Genomic DNA, 20199 nt, shown 5'->3' with positions numbered 1-20199 from the left:
TTTTTTTTAATTTAATGACTGTACACAATAACTAATGTTTCATTGAGATTGAAGATATTATTTTTCGGAGGAGAAAAAGGAGAAGGGATAATTCAGTGGATGGACAAAAATATGGAAACACTTTGTGAAATGCATGTTTGAAAAGAAAGATTGATTTTAATGAAATATGTAGGTGGCGCTGGCGTTTTTGACTACTTACGCCACCTATACAACTTCGTAAATGTGCTAAACAGTTCAGTTGTTGTCGGAGTACTGTTATGTGAGGTTGTCATTGCATTATGTCAAAGTTAACAGACTTCGAACGTGGGCAAATTGTTGGAGCACGTATGGTAGGTGCTTCCGTAAGCACGGTAGCCGAGGTGTTTAGTGTTTCAAGAGGTACTTTATCGAAGATTTATTCCGCATATTTGAAAAGCGGAAAAACATCATCTGCTAAATCACAGCGCAGACGAAAGTGTGTCCTGAGTGATAGTGACAGACGATCATTAAGGGCAATTGAGACGAAAAATAAGAAGACCACAGTTGCAAAAGTTACTGCTGAAATGAATGTTGTGTTACCGAACCCTGTGAGTACCAAAACAATTAGAAGGGAGCTTCATAAACAGGGAATTGCTGGCCGTGCTGCAATTGAGAAGCCACTCATCAGTGATGCTAATGCCCGTAACAGGAAAAGGTGGTGTTTAAGTCATAAAGCCTGGACTATAGAGCAGTGGAAACGAGTAATATGGTCTGACGAGTCTTCTTTCACATTGTTTCCCACTTCTGGCCGAGTTTACGTCTGGAGAACGCCATCTCAAGCCTATAATACAGACTGCTTGTTGCCAAGAGTGAAACATGGCGGGGTTCTGTTATGGTTTGGGCAGCTATATCGTGGTTCTCTGCTAGCCCCATGATGTGTCAGGGCACATGACTGCCAAGACTTATGTGAACATTTTGGCTGATCAAGTTTATCCCATGGTACAAACTTTGTTCCCCGATGGTGATGGTGTCTTCCAAGACGACAAAGCCCCTTTTCACACAGCTCACATTGTCCAGGACTGGTTTTCTGAGCACGAGGATGAGTTGTCCCATCTCCACTGGCCACCACAGTCACCAGACCTGAATATTATCGAACCTTTGTGGTCTACATTGGAATGGAAAGTGCGTTCTCGTTATCCACCGCCAACATCGTTATCTGAACTTGCCACCGTTTTGCAAGAAGACTGGTATAATATTCCCTTGGCAAATATACAGGAACTGTATTTATCCATTCCAAGAAGACTGCAAGCTGTTTTGGATGCCAACGGGTTTCCTACACCATATTAAGCAAAGAAACATGTTTTTTTAAAGGTGTTTCCATATTTTGTCCAACCCCTGTCGGTATTCAAACAAAATTAGTAGTTTATAGAAATTAATCTTACATATGCAGAAAGGCATTTACTTTCCAGTTAAGATACAATAACACGCCGAACAAATACTAATTTAGAAGTCCAACAACAAAAGTCAGTGTTATATTTTCAAATTTTCAAAATCTGTGAAAATTTGAAAATATAACGCTGATTTTTGTTTTTTGACTTCTAAATTAACACTTTCCAGTTTCAAGAAGGCACGCGGTGAGCCGGGAAAAAAACCTCACGTTCTTCCCACTTTAAGGGTTACTGTTGACAAAAGGACCCAGCCGCCAAATCCTAGCGATGATTAATTATTGTCCACTGTCTTTTGGTTCAGGAGCCAGTTATAAACGATTTAGAATCTCTCTGAAGCCGGAAACAAGAAGAATCAACATTAACCTTGCCAGAACTCGAACTCCGGAAACTTCCGATTGCTAGCCAGATGTGCTTTCCAGTTATACCCCGAAGACAAGCGGTAAGAAGGGAGAAAAGCCTTGCAATTTTCGGATTCCCAATGTACCCTAGTCTGCAGTCAAAGAATAAAAACGAAATAATTAACATTTAGCTTTCTAACTAATTTATTTTAGTATTTCTCTTCTGGTTATCACCCACATTTCTCTACTTTTTTAAGTTATCAAAACTAACCCCATGTGACGTTTCAAAATTTTGCCATCAAAAGTGACTTGCGAAAGAAGTTTGACTCTCATTAACGGTTTCATATGCAAACAAAAATAATCAGGAATTTAATTAACATTTATGTTTACTTTTATTCTTATACTAATGTAAATAAAGCTCTGTTCTTGGAAAATAACCTTACAAACCTTACAGCTTGAAGAGACACAATACTACTTGATATCATAACAAAACTTAATGATGAAACCTAAAAACATTTCCTTGAGTGGTACACTACTTGAGGCCCAGGTTCGAGTCCCGGCGAAGGCATTGCACATTTTTCACAGCTTCTGCTTCAAAACAACCTAATGACTCTGTAACCGTGAAAGACCGAAATTGGAGAATGTCGACTTTCACCGGAGAATATCAACATTCACCAAATACGTCGGTGAAAGATCGAATATTTCTTTACATTCTTGTACATTCGGACCCTCACCGGTGTATGTCGACAATCACAGATATGCTCTGGTGTAGCGTCGAAAAGAGAGGAGTGTATGTACACGCTGCCATTCCAAAAGGAAGTGTTCCACAAATAAATGCAGTTCTAAAAGCAAGGGCCTCTTGTGCAATTCAAAGTGTCATAATAATTTAAGTTGTTGCAATAAATAAGATATGAATCACATAATTTGGTAAGTTTGTAACTTCTATTATTTTCCTTTCTCATTTTGAATGTACTGTGTGTTTTAAGTTCTTATATTCTTAAGTTCTTATTGAGTTTCAAGTGCGTTTTTTCGCGAATGAATTACGGAGAAGGAAATATAATATTCTTACATGTTCAACATTCACCATCAGTACATGGTGAATGTCGACATTCACCGGTGTAAGTCAGAAATAAGAGTATTTGGAAAATATTTCGGACATACACCAAGCGACTATGTGAATGTTGACATTCACCGGTGAAAGTCGACATTCTCCAGATTTCGGTGTTTCACCGTAACAACTCTACATAACAACAATGCAAAATTCAATTGCTTTCAATTTTAGCGATATCTAACGATTACGTACAGTTCTGTAGTTACAAATATTAAATCAATCTCTTTAAAATTATATACTTCAAATACCGGTAATTGGTTTTAAAATTAAACTATACTTTTTCCTGTGAATTAGCGCTTTTGATTAAGAAAATGAACAAAATTTTATTTTGACTGATTCTGTTGCTAACTGTAAATAAATGCATAAATCTAGCTTCAAAATATAAGCGGAATGAATACTATTTTGAGGTATCCGAAATAGCAATCCATCGTAATCTAGTAAGCTATCTAAATCATCATGCTGTCGACGCTTTTTCAGCTGATTCCCAAATCTTATAAATAAGAAAATAAAGAATAACGGTTCTAAAAAGATAAAGCTAGAGCTTCTCAAGCGGTTACAGCTAAGAGCATTTAGCAGTAATCCAGATGAAATAATGCTACGCAAAGGAAGCAAAATGAACTTGGGATAGATTGTCGTCTACGTTTGGGGTTCAGCAAACCGTTGCTTTTCCATAAATACGCGGCTAAACTCGCTCATTTGGAACACCAAACGTTATGCATCATTCGATTTGCCATGTTTTGTTTCTTTCTTATGTTAGGAAATGGATTTAAAGAAAAGAGGGAAAAAAATATATCTGAGTTAAAAATTTCTTGAAAAGTTTCTAAGGATTATTCCGAAAGAGGAAGACTAGCATACCTATGAGTCCATCTTTTCAGAAAAATTTCTCAATATTTAGAAGCAATTTTATGGTTATTTTAATGGCCTTAATATGAATTTAGATTATACAATGATATTTAAATGCGGAACAGATTTCCGAAGGAAACTAGTTGCCGGTCAAGGTTTCGCGTAAAGTTGCAGAGATATGAGTAATTGCGCTTGGCCAAGACACCCATATTTTGTAACACTAGTGGCACAGGTTAATGAAATATTGAAATATTCATCTTATCGCGATGGAATTATTAGTAAAATTATTATCCCATGAAAAAATTTGTAAAGAAGATTTACATATGTGAAACGTTTTTATTGGCTTGCAAATGTTTTATCTGAAATTTAGCACTATGCATACCTATACCATATGTTTCGGCATTACTTTTTAATTTTTAGTAATTTTTTACTGATAATATTGTACAAATGACATATTTTATATAAATAAATAAATAAAGTTTTTAAAATGTACTAAAATGTTATTGCTAATGATTTTTGCCAAATAGAAAAAAAAATCATCTAATAGCAGGTTCCCCCACCACCAGCAGTGTTTGAAAGAGGACAGAAAAACTTTGCCAAAATTATTTGACGACAGAAATGTTATCGCTTATAATCTTTCCACAGCAAGAGAAGTTGTTTACTAAATTAAATTAGAGAATTCGTCTTCGTTTTTCCTCAAATTTATCTATGTATAAAATTTTGAAACTTTTTACATTTTTATTGAAAAAGTTCCGTTAAAGTTCTCTGTCCTATGCTAATAAGATACTGCCCAATAAAAAAGTCTGAAAGCTTTCAGATTTTATATGATTCCAAAGGGAGCGTTTTTCTAACGTTTTGTGAGTTACCTTTATTTTTTAAATCAACATCAATATCACAAAGTATTTAAAAAAAACACCGATACACAGTCTCGCGCTCTAGAAATACAAATGTTTTTTTTTTCGTACAGTGTTGCCATTGCTCACTTTGAAATCGTTGTGTTTATTAATCAAAAACTAGTTTTACAAACTATGAATTAAATAATAAAACAAATTCCAAATTAGGGCTTCCATGTGCTCATATTCAAGTGGAGGACTACATTATTCAGAATTTGATATATTTTAATATTTTAAAATATCATAAAAATTGCTTCAGATAGCTAATTGGCTTCTGTATTTTTATGTACATATTTCGTTCATTTGCTGTTTAGTAATTCACATTCGTGAATACACAAATTTTTAAAATAAAGCTAACAATAAATTACAATATTGAAATGGATATGAAAAATAAACTGCGCAGAATTAGAGTTTATCTGAAACAAACATATCAGAACTTGAGTTGTTAATTTGGAGAGTTTTAAGATTAACAACTTGAGTTGTTAATTTGGAGAGTTTTAAGATTAACAACTTGAGTTGTTAATTTGGAGAGTTTAGAATAAATATTCTACAGATTTTAAAACATATTCTTAAATATTTTTAATTTCCTTATTTTTGATTCAAATTTATTTAATGAAATTAACGTATTAAGGAAAATAACGGCATTGCTATCAATTCGTTTAGAAATTCACTTTTTAAACTGACTGAGATACAAATCAATGCACCTTCGAATTGCTATTTCGAATATTAGGTGTCAGGATTCTTAAAATTAAAAATCAGTAAATATTTTAATAAAAATTTTTGAAGAGAAACAACACATTAAATAAATCGAAACTTAGTTATTTTTCCTGTTATTTCTAAACTCTGAATTTATCATCGGTTTTAAAATATAATTTCGCAAGTATCTTACTCAATGAATAGCTGGAAGCATATATATCTCTGATTATTTAAAACACCATTATTTTAATCATGTACCCTAATTTCTAATAATTTTACTTGCATATACATTAGTTTATTTTGTACTTCTTTATTCAAATTAACTCATATTAAACATAGTATATATGTATATATATATATTTAATATATCCTTAAGTTCCTAAATCTGTACTAATTTTTATACATTTACAAGACTAATTAAAATGCTTGAGAAGGATGTATGGACGATCAAAGATAACATTATTCTATTGAAATATAATTCACATATGGTTATTATGCTGTACTTCAAAAAACGTTGTTTTAAAAGGCAAAAAGCTGTTTGATTGAGAATTAATTTTGAATGGTTTAAATTTTACCATTAATAACAACAATAATAAAAGAAGTAATAATAGTAATTCTAATATCTCTGTTTATTGTAATTGTATTAATAAATGCATATTTATAAAAATTATTTCTCTAAATGAATCTATATAAACCAGCTTTCCTTAACATTTTATCCAAATATCTTCTTCTGTTAAAAAATAATAACAATTTAAATGTTTGATGTTTAATACTAAATTAAAATAAGGTATATTGCATTCATTTCTGTTTTTGTGATTATTTCACCCTCAACAAGTACACATATACGACGTGGGCAGCTAGTAACTGTGTGTTGGAATTTTATACTAATAGTTGAGATCTGAATTCGATTCCGGGAGCAGAGAATCACCGACGATGTGGACATTTTCTTTCTTTCTCTGCGTTTGCACCGGTAAATAACAGTTCCCCCTCTTCAAATAAATTTCTTTTTACTTTTTTTAATACTATTATTATAGATGCATCTCTATTTTTTGGGCACATAACCTCAAAACTCCTTCCACCTGCTAAGTAATAGACAACTCAAACATTCCAAAGTTAACGCCACCTAGCATTTTATGAGCGTACTATTCCAGTGTTTCCAAAATTTAGATCATTCACAGTAAAACTATTTTATAACGTTAATTTCACTGTCCGGTATGAATTCGAAATGAGCGCATGTGAGTAAGCTGAAGTTACTTAAAAATAATATTTCTTATTAAAATTTGTAAAAAAATACAAATATCGAATTTAAACGCTATTGAAATAGAATTCATGTATAATATTTAATAGATTTATGCGTCCCTTGTATTCTGTTTAAACTACTTTAGGAATTCTTAGATAGCAGCAGCTTTGTTAATTTATTATACAGAACAAACAAAACTGAATCAGTTTTAAGCTAAAGAATTGCGTTAAGCTTATCAAAATTTAATCCCCAGTAATTCAAAATACAACCATAAAATCATACATTTAAAACGAGCTATTCAGACAACAGAGCAAAATGAAAAAAAAAAAGTACTATAAAATTATTCCATTAAATTGCCCCTTTAAAAAAAGAAAAAGTAAAAAAAAAAAAATATTATTATAAACATAAAAACATATTTTTTTCATTTTTTTCCCTACATGCGATGAGGTACGTAACAAATACTTCCCATAAATAAAGTAGAAATAGCTTATATTTGGCAGTGCACAAAAATAGTTTACAGAAAAAAATAACACTTAATTTCAAGTTTTTAAAAGCTTTTCTCTAAATTAAAATTGAATTTAAAGCATAGAAATTAATTTTATCCCGTTCAATGAGTATATTCTAATATATGTTTTTATAACAGAATCTATATCACATACCTGATTTTCAATACACAGGTAAGCCCATACAAAACACTTAGAAAATTACCGTTAGCTTTAGTAAATAACAGTACAGTACTTAAGATCGTGTGTTCATTACCACTTTACATGATTAATAAATCGATAAAATTTTTAAACATTCTTTTTTTGGATTATTCCATACATTTCGCTGAAACTAAAACCATATTTCTAAATTAAGAAATAAGAAAAATCTATTTAATGTGTCAGAATAAAAAATATAGCATAGAATTTTTATCGTATTTTTTTTTTTTAAATTCTGCGTAAATTTCTCAAAATTCTATAGCGTATACCAAATCATTTACATCTGGTAAGATTTAATATCGATCAATAGTATCAGCTGCCACTGCAATGAAAGTATTTTACATTTTAACAACATTTAGTGTTAAAAAGGTGGGGCTATATTATTCCTTTTCATATACATTAATTCCATTACTTGTTTTCAACTCCAAAATTTTATGAAAACGGACACTACATTGTGAGTGAGAAGTTCTATAAAAGAAAACCCCGCCGTTTTATGCAGATATAGTATAGCAAAATATTTAATTAATAAAGGATACGTTACTTTTAATTACTTAAAAAATGATTCTTCACTTTTATATCCACAATTCATTGTGATACGTTTAATAAACATTTTCACCAAAAATAAATAGCCCGCTGCAAGCATAATCACGAATGCTTTTATTTTACACATACAAATCCTTCAAAATAATTGCTGAGGTGTAGTTGATCCCTAAATTCATTCTCAGAAGTTTTAATTTCAAATCAGTAACAAACATGAATAAATTACCCAAATCAAAAAATTTATTCTTGAATGTATCGAAAATGTTTTAACGTAATGATAGGAAACACTTTACTTTAATTCATTAAAGAATAGTGAATAATTTAATAATTAGGTGTTTTATAGCATTTTCACATTAATTTTGCAGAACACTTTCTATTACCGTGTTCAGACAATTAAAACAAAATCTGTACTTCATTTTAAAAAAAATTTCCAATTTATAAAAATAATTATTAGCATTAACCTAACTTAGAATCAGACAATATATTTAATGTTTACGAAATTTACATAGTAATTTTTAATTTTATCAGGAAAGTCAATAATTTACAATAAAATATTGAAATAATATATATACTTGAAAAACCAAGATACATCTGGAATTTTTTTGTAACATATTCGCTCATGTGCGTACGGCACATCGTTTATGCAAATTAATGATTCTTCAGTTGCACCTTTACAGTTCAGAGTTAATGTGAAAATTGGACTTATATATATTATATATTTTATATAATATATTAAACTTCATCATATATGTTCTATTTAAAAACATACTAGCTTATATTAAAATATTTTTTTACTTTATAAACATAATGGGGATCAAAAATATCTTTTAAATCATAAAAAATATCATTAATTTACTTACTTTGCTCAGGTAAAGTTTTTTCTCTTCATTTGGAAAATTTGAAGGTCTCCACAGCATTATCAAATTTTCTAGCACATAATATCCAATTCCTTTGATCAGGCGAAACTTTCAATAAGCACATGATGTTTCCAAATAATTGTTCTGTCAGTATCATAAAAGAATCCTCCGTTATCCTTCTACACAATTTTCAAACTGATTTCGCTTCATTTCCTAATTCACATCGCATGCGACATCAGAAAGTATGAAGTAAAATACACTGAGATGCGTACAAGTTAAAATAAAGGAATAGAAAAGCGTAAATGTTTCCAAAGACGAGTATTATGTATAAAGTTCACTCACATTTCACACATTCTTAATCACTCACGTTTGGCTTATAACTGAGACTAGTTTTATGAAGACAAATCGTCTGAAAAAGTAGTTCTTGTACATTGACCTCTTATTTTGGTATTTCGTTCATAAAAACTGTTATATTTCATGCTGTGATAAATACGAAATTTTCATACATATTTTCAACAATTTCAACATTTTCCTTAAAAATAAAGGATATGTGTATATTTTGGGATAACAATACAATGCCAGTACACCGTGAAAGTTGAAAGAAATTTTATAATTATGTTCTAGATATTATTTATTCTTCAAATTAAATATTATTTGTCGTTGATGATAGAATTTACATTCAAATGACATTAAATTTCCGAAATCCTAAATTTAACCATGCATAAATTAAATTTCAAATTTTTAAACATATCCGGTGTTATTTTATAATTTTACTTTTGGAAAAAAATTTAATTTCTTTAATTTTCACAACTTGCTTCTAAATATAATTCAGGTACAATTTCATTTAAGTTTATGATTAGATAATTTAGTTCTACATGATTATTATTCAACTCAGCTTAGATACATTAAAGTTCAGAACAGCAATAAATTTAGTTTCGTAACGCATAAAACTCTGAAAGAAGTTTCGAAATTTCAGGTATTCATAGACTTAAATCATTTTTAAATAATTTGATTTTGAGTTCTTTAATTTTCATAAAAATTATTAATTGCTAAACCAACTTCTATTTATTAAAAAAAGAAAACAGTATTTTTTTGTAAGAATGCAAAATATAACTTGCTTCAATATTGCACTTTCATCAGTACTAGCAGCATATTAAACACTCCAGAGCCACATAAAAAATTATAATTTTGAATAAATGTTTGTTTACAAACAAAACATAATTTATTACATATCAAGTTTTTCCAACGTTTGTGAAAAGAGTAATTAAATATAAGTTACTAAAAATGTAAATATTTCAAAAGTCTGCTTTAAACTATGTTTTAAAATAATGAGCATTTTAACTATATTCATAAATATGACATTAAAACTCAAACCATAATATTAACATTGCTTTTCCCTGATAATTTTTAAATAGGAAACATTTTAAAATATCATATAAAGTAAATCTTAAAACCATTATTGATGCAATAGCCTGAATCCATAAACCGAGTCACAAAAATGTGTTTAAATTTCAAGGGCAAAACTTTTAAACACCACTATAAAAATGACTTAATACCACATGATGTAGCACTTAACCAAGTTATCTTTGTACACATTTCCTGGCAGAAGACTCTTGGTGTACTGGCACTAAATTCACTTATCATTAAAGCACTTTGTTTTCATCATGAATTAATTGTTCACAATATATGCATTTTATTGTGATATCAGATTCACGAGAAGTATAATTAAATGGATGTTTCTTCTGAATTGCTCAATAGATAATGATATTATTTCTAATTGTTAAGAGTTTAAATTCCGCGATGTTATTCGAATTCAAAATCCTGAATGCAGATATGGTAAGTACTCCTTGAATGATCTCGTACAACACATTTTCCTGAATTTTGAAGTTAATGTGTGTTATTGTAGGGGATATATTCGTAGCAGCAATTGAGCAAGGAACACCATAACACTGCGATGAGATGTCTTTCGCCTGACATGAAGCACTTATCTATCCATAATTAAGAGGTCCTTCACAAATTAACCATCGGCAGCTACGCTATAGGAGACTCAATTTCTTCTTGATACCGACTGGACAAGTAATCCGCAGAATCTGCTAACTGATGCAAAATAGCATGAAGTCCATGAAGATGATGACGGAAAGCAGTCGCAAGATGTGAAGTCTGTTCCATGATCATGCTTTCGCGGTCTGTCATGATGCTCTCGAAGTCACTGTCTGTGTCTTGGTCCGATGAGCAACCTGTGCTACTGCCCAATCCATCATCAGATGGTTGCCGCGGTGTGGTCATTCCAGTGGTCATCATCATACCCATGGGGGGTCTCCGAGGGCTGGACATACCACTGAAGGAACTAACAACAGGGAAGAGTGTCGCACCCATTGATGAAGGTCCCCATAGTAGCTCGTTTTTGACATCCTTCAACATAGAATAAAAACTAAAGAGGTCTTGATGATGCTGGAGACCAGGTGGTGGTGGTGGACAACTTTTGCGACGGTTCTGGACCTCCATGTCTCGAAGGCGAGATGGAACCAGAACCGTCGCGTCCATATTATTGACAGCTCTCACAAATCTATCAATTGCGCTGAGTACAGATTGTTGTGAACAATTGAAGCGCTGGTCTCCACCAGCTCTTCGCCGGTTGACCACTGTCGATGCAACCGGCGCGGGACCCTCACCATAGTTGAGCATTATGGCGAAGAGACTCGAAAGTCACTCGAGGATGGGCGAGCACAAATCCTAAGAGCTTGTTTCTTCCGTTTGTGTGCGTGCGTAGCACACTCGCTACCCGAACAAGTGCGCCACCTGAGTGACCTAACTCGAAAATGCAAGAAGGATTTTTTGTCGCTCTGTTCCACCGCGCTCTATGAGAGCTGATCGGATTGTAACACACCTTGAGGCGGTTCGACTGCTCATGGTCGACACATTTGGCGAAGCTATCGCTACGCGTTCGTCAAACAGGTTTTTTCATTGTCAGATGGAGGAAGTTTTTTTACCAGTGATGTTTCGAGAAGCCAAATATTATTAAATACGTATAATAAATGACAGAATATAAATAAGAAATTTTAAAAAATCTGCTTTATTTGCTCTTTTTATTGAAAATTTTACTTACAAAATAATATAATTGACTGCAAAATTCCATTGTCCTCATTGAAATGTTGCCCATATATAAATTCATGCATAATGCAGGTAAACAAAATTTAACCTTCCTTAAAATTATAAAATTAAATAATACAAAATGCACACATTTTCGAAAACCTTTATAGTTAATTATCAGTCGTTTTTGAGTATATGAATGTTCAAAAACGACCATAAATAACAACAATTATTATTCAATACTTTATAATGAAAAATATCAATATAACAAAGTTATGTGTCATAGGATTATCTAAATTTGGGGAAATATTTGGTGTTAATCATAAAAACCAATAATTTCAGTATAGGTCTAACAATTTATTTAAACTGTTTAAATAGTTTTAAAATTAATGCTACGACTGAAATTTTAGTTCGATAGTAATTGATTTACATCACTTATGTTCTTACTTTTTGCCCGCTAATATATATTTAATGCAACTCATCACTTTTTTTGTTGTTGTTTATATGCATATATAATTATTCATTTTTATGTAAATTTACTTTTAATTATTCAATGGTGTTTGTTCAATTACTTTTGTAAATAATAATGAAAAACGTTGTTTTTCACATGAATGTCACTATACAAAACTGTTTTTAAAATGTATTCTGTTATTTCAAACTCTAGTAATTTGCATGAACTAATTTCTCAGAATAAGGATTTACATACTGACTTCTCTCCGACTTATAGCATCTCTTTGAACAATTTCGATACAAATAATCTTCAATTTAATACTGAAATTTCAATATTTTATTTTCGGGCTCTATATATGTAGTGATACTGAAGTCAAGTTCTTAAGCTTCAAAAATCCTAATTATCTTAATTCGCAAGTTAATTCTTAATTATCGAGTTAATCTTAATTATCCCTAATTATCTCAATTCACAAGTTAATCCTTAAGTCCCTTAATTAATACTTTTTAATTACTTGTGTAACCTGCTTTTTACTGTTATTTTTATTCTTTGATAATTGACACATATTTTAATGCTTAGATATACTCAGCTGAAAGGTTTTGCTCAGTAAAGAAATATTTCATCTTATGTGTTCGCACATTTTTCAAAATACTGTTAAGAATTTTTGGAGGGGGGCAACTCTGAAGTATTTCATAATTTGCTGAGGAGTATATTATTCCGATGTTTCTTTCGATCCAAAGATTTAACAGTTTTACTGTAGTTTAAATCTTAAACAAGAACATGCGTAGAGACATTAGGCATTTTTAATAGAAGCAGGAAAGATGAAAAATAAGCAACATTTTGGCCGGGAATCGAACCACGGACCTCTGGACCACTGCGCCCAGCGTGCAGACCACCACACCACGAGGGTATGCTAGGAAGGCGGGAGAAATACCTTATACATGAAGGACAAGTGCTTACATGTTTAAAATATAAAGAAAGAAAATAATCTGAGTATTAGTTTTCTCTCTTATATTTTAATTGATTATTTTTCTAAATAGTTTTATCTTAATTTCTTCATTACTTTACAACAAAAAGAAATATATGATAATTGTAAAAACGCTCGAAACTTTAAACGTAGGAACTTTATTGCTCAAAGAGGTAATTTGTCCAGATGGGTTATTAATTTCGTTTTGGCATTTTGTGTTGGCTCATAATAAACGGTGTTTCACTTTTCAAATAGTTGACATTTTTTTTTATTACTTTCACAGTATTATGAGTTTTATATAGAGTGCGTGGTTATAAATACTTTCCAATATTGCTTAAGAGAAAAAAAATAATAGAACCATAAAATTAAATTAGTATATTATAAAGTATCGATTAATTCTGTGTTTAAATTCTCGGAGTTTACAGCAATTTAATGAAATTGTTATTGTTTTCGTTAAACAGAAGCATAAAGAATCGCGTAGTTTCTTTCTTCACTTTCTGAATTTGGCTACTTTGGCGACATGGTTGCCCTGTTTACCTTGGCTTCTTTCTACTCTCATTTGGCGATAAAATCGAAACCGAGGACTTAGTTTCGATTTCCAAATGCCTTGAGTTCTTATTTTATTTTATTACTGCAACATAAAAGTAGCAAACTTTGTTATTACAAATGCCACATTCTTAATTTAGCTTTTTTTGCGATTTCTATGGAAAATTATTTAACACAAAATACGCAATGACAAAATTTAAAAACAAAATTATTTGAAAATTACAAGCGGAATCCAAATGATCTAATCGAGTATCTTGCGTAACATTTAATGAAAAGCATTAAACTGCGTAAGTGTTTATTGAAATGCTACGGAATGTATTTGTATGCGGATACTATAAACAGTTTAACATTTATGAATACAGTAATTTATTATTAATACAAATAACCTAATATTTATGAAATCATCTATAACTTATTATCTATGAAGGCAGTTTCGGAGTTTCGATCATGATTCTAACAATAAATCCAATTATATCTGCAATTTTATACAAAAAATTTTAATAAAAAAAATCTATACAATAAATTAAAAAAAAAAATTAAAGCTTTTAACCAAAACACAACAATTACGCCCAAAGTGGCGATTTTTAACGTTTTGTGTGCTACCTTTATTTATTAAATGTCATGTTCTTTGCACTTAAACCATAAATTTCAGTTCAACAGCAACATCGCAAAATAATTTTAAAATGAGCATGTCTTTAGAATTTCCGATACACAGTCTCGCGTGCTGGAGATAAAAACGTTTCTTTTATTTTCGTACAGTGTTACCATTGCTCGCTTTGGAAATCGTTGAGTTTGTTAATCAAAAATTCTTTAGTTTGACAAAATATGAAATAGATAATAAAACAAATTCCAAATTTGGGCTTTCAGATGCTCATATTCGAATGGAGGACTACGTTGTTCAAAATTGGATATCTCTAGATAACTTTGGTTTATCACAGTGCGAGAAACTTATATACATTTATGCAGATTCCTCATTATTATTTAATTTCTTTAAATATAATACAAGGCGATAATATTTGGTGGAAACAATTTGAAAAGTGAACCGACATTCATAGTGAACCAACGCAAAATCCCAACATGAAATTAATAATCCTTCTCGGTAAATTGCTCTTTTGGACTAAAAATTACTCAAATTAAGTAAAGTTTTTGATGAAAGAGAGGACTTATTTAATGTATAGTGTACAAAATAAATCAAATTCCTTTTATTTTAAAGATACCTTCTATGTGCATAGACGGCTAATAACTGATATAGACATTTACCTTGATTTATTATGTCACAGATGCGACGAAAACGGGAGTTTCATGATTTGATTCAACTTAGTATATAAATTTATGGATCTTACAATCAAGGCGTAAACTCTATATTAAAAAACATTACAGTTAGAGAAAATCAGAAATATTAATTAAAATGAAGTTTACAAAATAATAGCAAGAAATTAAATAAGAAAAGGAAACTTTTAAGAGAACGAAATGAAATAATAAAACAATAACAAAACAGCATACTGGGAATGCATAAAATTGAAATACACTTCTTAATTCATTCCTTAAATGCATTTTTAGTCTATTTTGTTATTACTCAATGCCTTATGGTAAATATTTCTATTATTAGCCCAAAGAGCATTAGCCCAGAAGGATTATTAATTTCGTTTTTGCATTTTGCATTGGTTCACTATAAATGTTTGTTCACTTTTCAAATTGTTTCCACCAAATACTACAGCCCCGCATTATATTTAAAGAAATTAAATAATGAAGAATCTGCATGAATGTATGTATGTTTCTTGTTTCTTGCGGTGCGAAAAATGAATGGTACCTAGAATCATCAAATTTTCAATAAGCTGTCCACCACTAGAATATGGGAATCTGGAAGCCCGAACATGGAATTTGGAATTTTTTTTATTATCTATTTCATATTTTGTTAAAATGTAACGAATTTTTGTTTAAGAAACTCAACGATTTCAAAGCGAGCAATGGCAACACTGTACGAAAAAAAAAAAAAAAATTATCTCCAGCGCGTGAGACTGCGTATTGGAAATTCTAAAGATATGCTCATTTTAAAATTAATTTGAGATATTGCTGTTGAATTGAATTTTACGGTTTAAGTGCGAAGAACATGATATTTAATAAATAAAGGTAACACACAAAACGTTTAGAAAAGCCCCTTTGGGCGTAATATAAAATCCGAAAACTTTTAGATAATTTTATTTTAATTATTTCATTTGTGTGACAGTAACATGAGAACAAGTTCACGAATTTTATGGTGACAAGAGTTGACATGGACATTGGACAATTTCTAGGCTACAATACGACTCTGCCAAATTTCGTTTCCATTTCGAAGGGGAACACTCAGGTGGGTCAGGTCCAAAAGTCTCATACATCTCTTCTGCTACCACCAAAACAGTCGAGAAAACGTTCTACTCACAGTGTATTTTTAATGCCATATGCCTCAAAGACACATACCTTTAAAAATCGCCGAAGCACGAACTGGAGCCCCTCACTGAGGCAGGCAGCAACGTTAACCATTATATGCATCAGACTGACATAGCCTAAGATAAGTATTAAAATTAAATTTTTTAAACAATTAAATAAACAAAAAAGAAAATTTTTTGAAAGGTTTCAGATTTTAACAGTCACCCAAAAGGGTTTGTTAAGGTTTTTTAAGCTGAGCTCTCAGTCTAGCAGTCTGCTGTTGCAGCCGCCCCTGCTAACCCAGTTTCTTTTTTTTTTTTTTTTTTTGTCTTTTTAGCTTTATTATTAAGCATTTTCATCGCCCTTACGCAATATAGGCAATCAACAATAAATTCATCAAAATTTTAAAAGTAGCATATATTTAGAATTTCCAATGATGTGTTAAGTGCAGGGATGCATTTTTTCTGTTTCGTACACGCTTTTTGCAGTTCATCATATGTGTTCTGTTTTCAGAGTAAGATGACTTACAAAGCTTTTATTTATCTTTTTATTATTAAAGTTATGTGAGCTAACTTTATTCATTAAATATCACGTTCTTCGCACTTACGCCACATAAAATTCGGTACAACATCAAAATACTAAAATATTTAAAAACAGCTCATCTTTAGAGTTTCCGATAGACAGTCTCGCGCACTGTAGATAAAAGTATTTTATACCTTTCACTGTTTCCACTGTTCGCTTTCCAGTCGTCGAGTTTATGAAGCGAAAATTCGTTAAAGTTTTATAAAACATGAAGTAAAAAATAAATTAATTGCGCCCAAACGGACATTGTTTTCGTTTACATTCACATACACGTTTCGAGAGCATTTCGGCTAAAATATTTATAAACAGCATATCTTTAGAATTTCCGAAAGACCTCGCGCGCTGGGGACAAAAATGTTTTATTCTCTACAGTGTTGTCATCAAAACATTCATTTCCAAAACTGCTCAAATTGATATTAAACATCATCAAAGTATTTATGACCCACGACCACAAAGAAGCACACATAGCCAGTTGATACAAGGTGGTCATAAAAATCTTCCCTGATATATGAACCAGTACCGACCAATCAAAATGAAAGCTAAGTGAAGTGAATAATATACATTGCTAAGTGAAGGAATACGCTCGAGATTATGATGGTTTAAAACAACAGCGCTTTTTCGTTTACGGTTACAGTGATAAAATTTCGATATTTTCGAATGCCAACGCGCACTTTTTCCCTGCGAAAATTGATCAGCGTATTAAAAAACCATAAATGGCGATGGAATAATATACGTGACGAAAAGTTCAGGCTTAAAACATTTGAAAAGAAGAGGATTGTGAAGGACAGGAGAGGAGAAGGAAAAAAACTTTTACTAGAACTGCAAGTTTTCAGCTTGCCCACCTTCGCAGACGATAACGCACTGCATGCTGGAGATTGTTAATAACAATGACAAACGTAACATAGCAGAAGGAATCTGTATAACTTCATGTTTTATGGCACCTTTCAACTCTGTCAAATCTCGTGGATCTGATCTGTACGCTTTAGATTTCTGATAATCCCAGAACCAGAAATCCAGCAGAGGGAGACTGGGGTATCATAGTGGAAATGAAACTACAGAGTTATGGAGAAAGACTCTATCTTGAAACGAAGTATATGTTAAAAATTCCTTAATTACGACAAAAGTATTTTTCCCTGTCCTTTCTTGCGTTATCATTGGCCTTTTACAAGGCTTTCCTTTGTAAATGTTTTGTGCTTGAAATTTTCATCATACGTGTTTCTTTCGAACGATATTTATTGTTTGTCAGTGCGCTTATAATTTCTGCAGAAAGAAATCGGTGTTGTCGTTCAAAAATTTAGAAATTTTTTCACTGTGATCATAACTGTGAGAGGTCTATTGTTTTAAATCATCCCAATCTCGAGCGCATACCCTCAAATAGCAATATCTGAAATTTTATTTCGATTGTTTGAGTGGATAACCCGTTAGGGTTTCATACATCCGGGACGTTTTCCCATGACCACTCTGTACTCTTCCTTTATAAAAAATTAACCATCATTCTTAAAATGGCAATTTGCCATCTTTCTTGCAGAGAAAAATTTAAATGTTGCTCAACCAGACATCCCTCCTGTTATTATTACGCCTAGCTTTCTCTACCTGCCAAATAGTACATTAGTGGTTAAGCTCAATAATAACGAATGGCTGATGCCCTGGCTAAGAAAGGTACTTTAATGACTCTGGCCACAGGCACCCTAATCTTTTTGGAAATCTGTTTGAGTGTTAAATCTACTGTTGCCTGTCTGACATTCTCCTTCGGCTCATAATTGGTACTTCGGCAGGCACACAAGAGGTGCTATTGCTTTTCGGGGTAATCGTCTTCAGCAGACTACTCTGACGAACTCCTAAAGGGACACCTGAAATGCCTTAAATTTGACGAGGGAAACAAGATCTGTCCCATCTGTAGGAAATGTAATGCTGATCATTTCAATCCTGGACATCTTCTCACATGTTTGGGACTTATAAAAGAGGATATATTGAAAAGACCTACCTGCATATTAGTGTCTCTTGGACTCGTGGATCTAATCTAGTTTAATGGCTAACCAGCTAGAATCAGTAACAACAAAAGCAACAACAGTAGATTAGTTATTAGTACAGGGATTACTTCCCAAAACTTTGACACACCATATGTTCCTATAATTACTTCCATGTACGAAGTAAAAAGAAATTATTGTAATCGCAAAAAATATCGGTATCATATCGGTATCGGGTATCATATTTCAACAAAAATATCGATTTTGTCCGCTATCCAATGCAATTTAATGATGTTTTTGCGTGACATCCGCAAGTAAGGACAGAATAAAGGCCTCTTTTTCCCCAAAAAAATTATAAAATTGATTTAAAATGAATTTTGAAGAGAATTTTTCGGGGTGTCTGTGCGTACATACGTACGTATCTCGCATAACTCAAAAACGAGTAGCCTCAGAACGCTGAACTTTTGTATATAGGACTGCTATAGCATGTAGATGTGCACCTCGTATTTTGGTTGCGATCGGCCGCACCAAACATATATAAATATATTTATATATATATTCACTCTGTTACCCGGCTCAGTGATCTCAGTTTCTTTACTTTTATATGTTTGTAAATTGTACGTTTTTTGCTTTAAAAATGATCGAATTATGTTGTTCTTATCTTCCGGTTAAGGTTTTTATGACTTTAGTGAATCTGTATGCCATATTATTAAAATTATCAACAATTTCAAAGTTGCTTAAGTGCCGCTAAGCCTAATAATTTTTTTTTGATCGCAGCCATTGCTTGTTTACATTTGAAACAGCATAATAGTGGATTTGTTGCCAATCTAGAGAAACTTAGCTTCCCAACAACAAAGATAACGCCTTCATTTATTATTGCGAATTAAATCATGCTTAATCCTTTGTGGAATTTTTTCGAGGAAATAAGCGTTTAAGATTTACTTCGTAATTTTTAATACAGCTATTTTGAGTTTTTATGTATTTTTGCCTTGTCGCGAAGGGAGAAATGAATTAATTGAATGAGAAATACTGAATCGTCTGTGAAAACCTGTTTCTTTTTTGTTTATTTGCTTAATTTCTTTTATACATCGTTCTAGCTTTATTATAGTATTTAAATAGAACATGTGGCAACGATTAGCTAATTCTTTAAATGATATAAATTTTGTGCATTCTGAGTTATAATATGGACGAAATGTAATGCTGTTAAGTGAACCTAGCGCCAGAGTGTCGCTATAGTAATCAAATATAGTGGATTTTAAGAAGGGCATTTATTCTATTGTGGTGTATTTGCTATCGACGATGTAGACTTAATTCAATCCAATAAGTTTAAATGAAATGCAAGAAAAAATGCGTATAATTTAATATTCCGTGCAATGAAGTCATGTGATGTACACATCACATTTTTTCTAACAAAGAGTAAAATATTTTACTGGCACATATATTTTATAAGATACTGGATTTTTATAGCAAATGAATCTCAAGGAGTAGTTTAATATTTAGCAATTTAAAAAAAGAATTCATCTTAAGAATAATTTAGCAATTTGCAAATCGAAAAATACGATATTAAA

General features: G+C 31.5%; 1 protein-coding gene across 1 annotated transcript in view; it reads right to left on the bottom strand.

The window, feature by feature from the left end:
• The window catches only part of LOC118187416 (mid1-interacting protein 1A-like), a 118476-nt gene extending 106987 nt beyond the window's left edge, over positions 1-11489 (bottom strand). The window contains exon 1 of the mRNA XM_035357634.2: positions 8629-11489. Within this exon, the coding sequence (XP_035213525.1) occupies positions 10657-11310 (654 nt within the window). The 5' untranslated portion in view covers positions 11311-11489 and the 3' untranslated portion in view covers positions 8629-10656. The remainder of the gene's footprint in view (positions 1-8628) is intronic.
• Between the last annotated feature and the right edge of the window lie 8710 nt (positions 11490-20199).

This window comes from Stegodyphus dumicola, chromosome 3 (genome assembly GCF_044657685.1).
Source record: "Stegodyphus dumicola isolate Sdum_Otavi_A_Nest chromosome 3, ASM4465768v1".
Classification (NCBI taxonomy): Eukaryota; Metazoa; Arthropoda; class Arachnida; order Araneae; family Eresidae; genus Stegodyphus; species Stegodyphus dumicola.
The sequence above is the reverse complement of the archived record's forward strand: the minus strand, read 5'-3'. Positions and strand labels throughout refer to the sequence as shown.